The sequence below is a fragment of the Nerophis lumbriciformis genome, linkage group LG03, assembly GCF_033978685.3.
Source record: "Nerophis lumbriciformis linkage group LG03, RoL_Nlum_v2.1, whole genome shotgun sequence".
NCBI lineage: Eukaryota > Metazoa > Chordata > Actinopteri > Syngnathiformes > Syngnathidae > Nerophis > Nerophis lumbriciformis.
The window spans coordinates 29,370,001-29,375,000 of NC_084550.2; the positions used below are offsets into that span (position 1 = coordinate 29,370,001).

The window sequence follows — 5,000 nt, forward strand, 5'->3', positions numbered from 1 at the left end:
ATAAGACAGCTGGCCCATACAACATGTCTTACATCACAATCTAAGACAACATGTCTTACATCACAATCCAAGACAGCTGGCCCATACAACATGTCTTACATCACGATCTAAGACAACATGTCTTACATCACAATCTAAGACAACATGTCTTACATCACAATGTAAGACAGCTGGCCCATGCAACATGTCTTACATCAACAAAGAAATGATTCTTCTAAGGCGGAAGTATGGAAGCAAGGTTGGTTGCATGAACAAAGACGCTCACTCTCTGGTTACTTAGCAACGCAGGAAGTGACACGCTAACATCCAATCAGGTGACAGTATCAACTATCAAGTTTGGTTGATTGTTTGCATGGAGTGAGAAGAGGAAGTCAACATGAAGAAATTGTGGCTAAAAATGAAAAGTCACCTGGACACAAGGGCACTTTTTTGGATTTTTTTCAAAAGGAGCATAGTCAGACCAATGTGGTGTGTAAATGATGCACCAACACCACACCAGCTTAGCTCACCCTTTAGAGCACAGCTGTAACTTCCTGCCACTAAACCTGCAGAATATACTTCTTCTCAGTTTACATTTTCACACTATTTTATGACACTTTATCAAGCATGTCTTACATATTCCTTATTTTTAAGAGATTCTTGTTAAGTGTTCATGTGATTTGACTATTTTGTTGACATTTCCTTTCTGCCTTGATAGCTGAGGGATTATAATCACAGGAAGTTACATTTGACATTAAATATATTTTCCATAGGTCATAAAAAAGATTGTGTTACAGACACCGTTTAGAAACAAAGTAAAACATGTGTAAATAACTTACTTCACAAGGTATATATATCTGCGACTAATATGTTTCCTTCTAAAATTGAGTGTGTGCGGCTCATATCCTGGTCTACTCGATAGTTTATTATTAACTGTCTGGAATGGACTTATACTGTCTTTAAGGTGAAGTGGAGCGGTAACCTAATAATCACAACAATTCATGAAGTTAAACTCATGGCGCAGGACCTTGAATGATGCGGACACATTTGTTACTGGACAGTTTAATGCTCCTCTGCCTTGGTAGGATGCAAATATAATGATTTTACATGTGCGGCTTTAGACGTGTCAGATGTGCGTAGCTGCTAGCTCCAAGTAGTATAGCCTGATGTACATTTACATGTTAGCTTCTATCACACAGCCCATATCATCCCATACTTCTTTTCTGCTGATATCAGAGCGGTATTTAACATCAGTATCAGCTTGCAGATACACCAACTACTAACAGTAAATAACAATGAACATAAGCCGATACGGTCTTTACCGGATGTTGGAGAGATGAAGTGTCGCAGAAGGAGGAAAGATGTTCTGGAAGTTTTTGGAGCCTGGTTTCTTAAAGCGATGCAGGGGGGAACCAGAAAAATCTACAGGACAAAAGTGAGTGAAGGGAAGTGTGGAGGATGACATCATTGCTCATGGACTCACCTTTAGTCAAGTGTGTAGGATGACATCATTGCTTGTGGACTCACCTTTAGTCAGGAGCTGGTCGTCCAGTCCTTCTCGGGGCAAAGCCACAGTTTGGTGCTTGGACAGAGTCACTCTCATCACCTTCCCAAACACCTTCTGACCATTCAGGTGGCTCATGGCTGTTAGACAGGTTAGAGACCTCAGTCTTAAGTACAAACACCTTCTGACCATTCAGGTGGCTCATCGCTGTTAGACAGGTTAGAGTCTTAAGTACAAACACCTTCTGACCATTGAGGTGGCTCATGGCTGTTAGACAGGTTAGAGTCTTAAGTACAAACAGCCTTTAGATGGACATTAGTTCATGACAAGAAACAAAAAGGTAAACATGCAACAGCACATATGTCAATGTAAACAAGTATCAAATACTTATAGTAGCATTTTACTTGCACGTACAAAGTCTCCATAGCAGAAACACTTTATAAAACATCCAGTAACAAACGTGTCCGCATCCTTCAACGTACTGCGTCATGACCTTATTGTGAATCATTGTAACCGCTAGGTGTCGCCAAATACACATTACCACAGGAAATCAGTTCATTTTTTTATGATACTTTTACCACAATTGAATCCCAGACGATTAATAATAAATAGTGTTATTGCCCAGCCCTACTCCTGACACTCAACATGTCAAGCATAATGCAGACTATTTCATACCACACACACACACACACACACTACAGGCCAAAAGTTTGGACACACCTTCTCATTTCAATGCATGTTCTTTATTTTCATGACTATTTACATTGTAGATTGTCACATCAAAACTATGAATGAACACATGAGGAGTTTTTAACAAAAGAAGGTGAAATAACTGAAAACATGTTTTATATTCTAGTTTCTTCAAAATAGCCACCCTTTGCTCTGATTACTGCTTTGCACACTCTTGGCATTCTCTCCATGAGCTTCAAGAGGTGAAATGGTTTCCACTTCACAGGTGTCATAGTTTTGATGTGACAATCTACAATGTAAATAGTCATGAAAATAAAGAACACGCATTGAAATGAGAAGGTGTGTCCAAACCTTTGGCCTGTACTGTGTATATATATATATACACATACATATATGCATTAGATAGTTTTTTGGGTCATAGGAAAGTGGAATTTGCTAAACAAGGTTGGTTGCGTGAACAAAGGCACTTGTCCTTTAGTCGCCAAGCAACACAGGAAGTGATCACTGATGCCAATCAGGTAACTGTATCAACTATCTTTTTGGTGGCGCCATCTTGTCGTCTCACAGTTGATACTTTGCATGGAAAAGAAAAGTCACCTGGACAGCAGGGCAGTTTTCCCCCCCCAGAAGGAACCATAGTCTCTAGTCAGACCAATGTGGTCTGTAAATGATGTAAGTAACTGCTATTACTGCGCTCACCCTTTAGAGCACAGCTGTAACTGCCTGCCACTAAACCTGCAGAATATACTTCTCAGGTTTCTCTATGTTTACATTTTCACACTTTGTACTATTTTCTTACACTTTATCAAGCATTTCTTACATGTTCCTTATTTTTTTAAATATTCTTGTTAAGTGTTGAATGTGATTTGACTATTTTGTTGACAGTGTTTCCCATGCTTGTGTTTCCTTTCTGCCTTGATAGCTGAGGGATTATATTTAAAGGAAGTTAAGTTTGAAGTAAAAATGTTTTATAGGTCATTTCATGAATTACGGACATAAAAGATGATGAGAACTCACCCAGCTGAGCCTGGTTGCCGTCTGACAGCTGGATGAGGGCGCTGTCCTTCTTGTTGTAGAGGATCTTCACCCGCTGCACATCACCATAGACGCCTACAAACAGAGAGAGAGACGGACGGAGAGAGAGACAGACAGATAGAGAGAGCACAAGGTGGAGGAGAGAAAAGACAGAGCAGGAGAGGAGGAGGCCACCAAGATAAAAGGATGGAAGGAATTCAGTTAGTGCTAAGAGACAAGGACAGGGTCTTCCCTTTTGACTGCTACTTCATGTTTAACAACTGGATTGATTGACACAATGTGCTTGAGGAGAGAAGCTTAACACACAACATCAAGAGGAATATATGCATTGTTATAAAGCCCAGATGTGCTCATTTGAGAGGGAGGAGGGTCCCACTGCTTGCTGGCTGTACACTCTCTTTTACATGTCATCCATCACCTGGGACAGGTGGCAGGCTGCACTGGAACACTCACGCAAATGGCTTTTGGAACAATACACCCTCAATTCTGGACTAGAAGCCGCTACTTTTGCCCTACGCTTTTAACTGCGGCTTGTAACACGGTGCTGCTAATTGAGGCATTTTTGTCCGCTGACGGCCATAATGCAAATAGCTGTTCAAATATACAGGCAAATACACTGAACAGGTGTCTTATAGCGCCATCTTTTGGACAGTTTGCTCAGTGCAGGCGCTGCAGTGCCCTTCTGTTTACTGCTTTCAACAGGAAGTACGATTGCCGTTCCATCTTCTAGCGTTTTTATATTTATCACTCCACACAGTATTTGTAAGTTTTACAATATAACTAAAACTATTCTTACTTACTAAAGCGCCCCATGTGTGACGTCTGTAGGAGTGTTTTCATACATATTTGTACCTGCTGCAATGAAGCTAGCGTCATTAGCATTAGCTAATAACACGTTTACAAGTGTCTGTGTTAGTATTATTAACTAACAATGGCATTATTTTTGTATTGTTTCACTTTCGTAAAGTTTTGAGGCTGTTTAGCTGATTTGGCAGCTCGTGGGTCCATGACCATGACTTCTGTTGTGTTTGAACAGCCGTGTTACAGGCGCCGGCTGGAAACAACATTTACACAACAATAAGTCATTTCACAACATATATATATGCAGTATCTGCAGCGGTGCGGCTAATATATGGTAACATATTTTTCTTCTTCTAAAACTTTAGATAAAATGATTAGATTCTCTACAGTCTGGAAAATAGTGTAGATAAATGGTCTGTTATGTACCTGGCCAGGATTTCCCATATATTCTTCACAAGTCAATGTAATGGTCAAATTAAAAAAAAGGTGTATATTTTGTGACACAGTTGGTAAGACTTGACATTATTTGATAAAACTACTGTAGTTGTTGGTAGTACACACCATTGTAATGTTTTCTCATGCGATCCAGTGTTCCCTCGCTACAACACGCTTCACTTTACACGGCCTCGCTGGTCCACAGATATATTTTGTGTGTGTCATTTTTTACAAGGTTGCATGCTTCTTTTTTTTTTTTTTACAGCATATGAATGTGCATTGTGTTCTGCATCCTGATTGGCGTAGGGACTGTAGATCTTCATGCCACGTGTCCTGTACACCAGTGGTCCCCAACCTTTTTGTAACTGCGGACCAGTCAATGCTTGAAAATTTGTCCCACGGACCGGGGGGGGTATTTGTTTTTTGTTTTTGTCATGAAAACATAGAATCATGTGTGCTCACAGACTGTATCCCTGCAGACTGTATTGATCTATAATGATATATAATGTAGGAACCAGTATATTAATAACAGAAGTGTACAGCTACATTGGCACCC

The 5,000-nt window shown here is 40.1% G+C and overlaps 1 protein-coding gene across 1 annotated transcript in view; it reads right to left on the bottom strand.

Moving 5' to 3' along the window:
- The window catches only part of ptbp2b (polypyrimidine tract binding protein 2b), a 32,754-nt gene that overhangs the window by 597 nt on the left and 27,157 nt on the right, over positions 1-5,000 (bottom strand). Inside the window, exons 13-15 of the mRNA XM_061936568.2 lie at positions 3,191-3,283; positions 1,507-1,623; positions 1,302-1,401 (exon numbers count right to left, since the gene is read on the bottom strand). Of these exons, the coding sequence (XP_061792552.1) occupies positions 1,302-1,401; positions 1,507-1,623; positions 3,191-3,283 (310 nt within the window). The remainder of the gene's footprint in view (positions 1-1,301; positions 1,402-1,506; positions 1,624-3,190; positions 3,284-5,000) is intronic.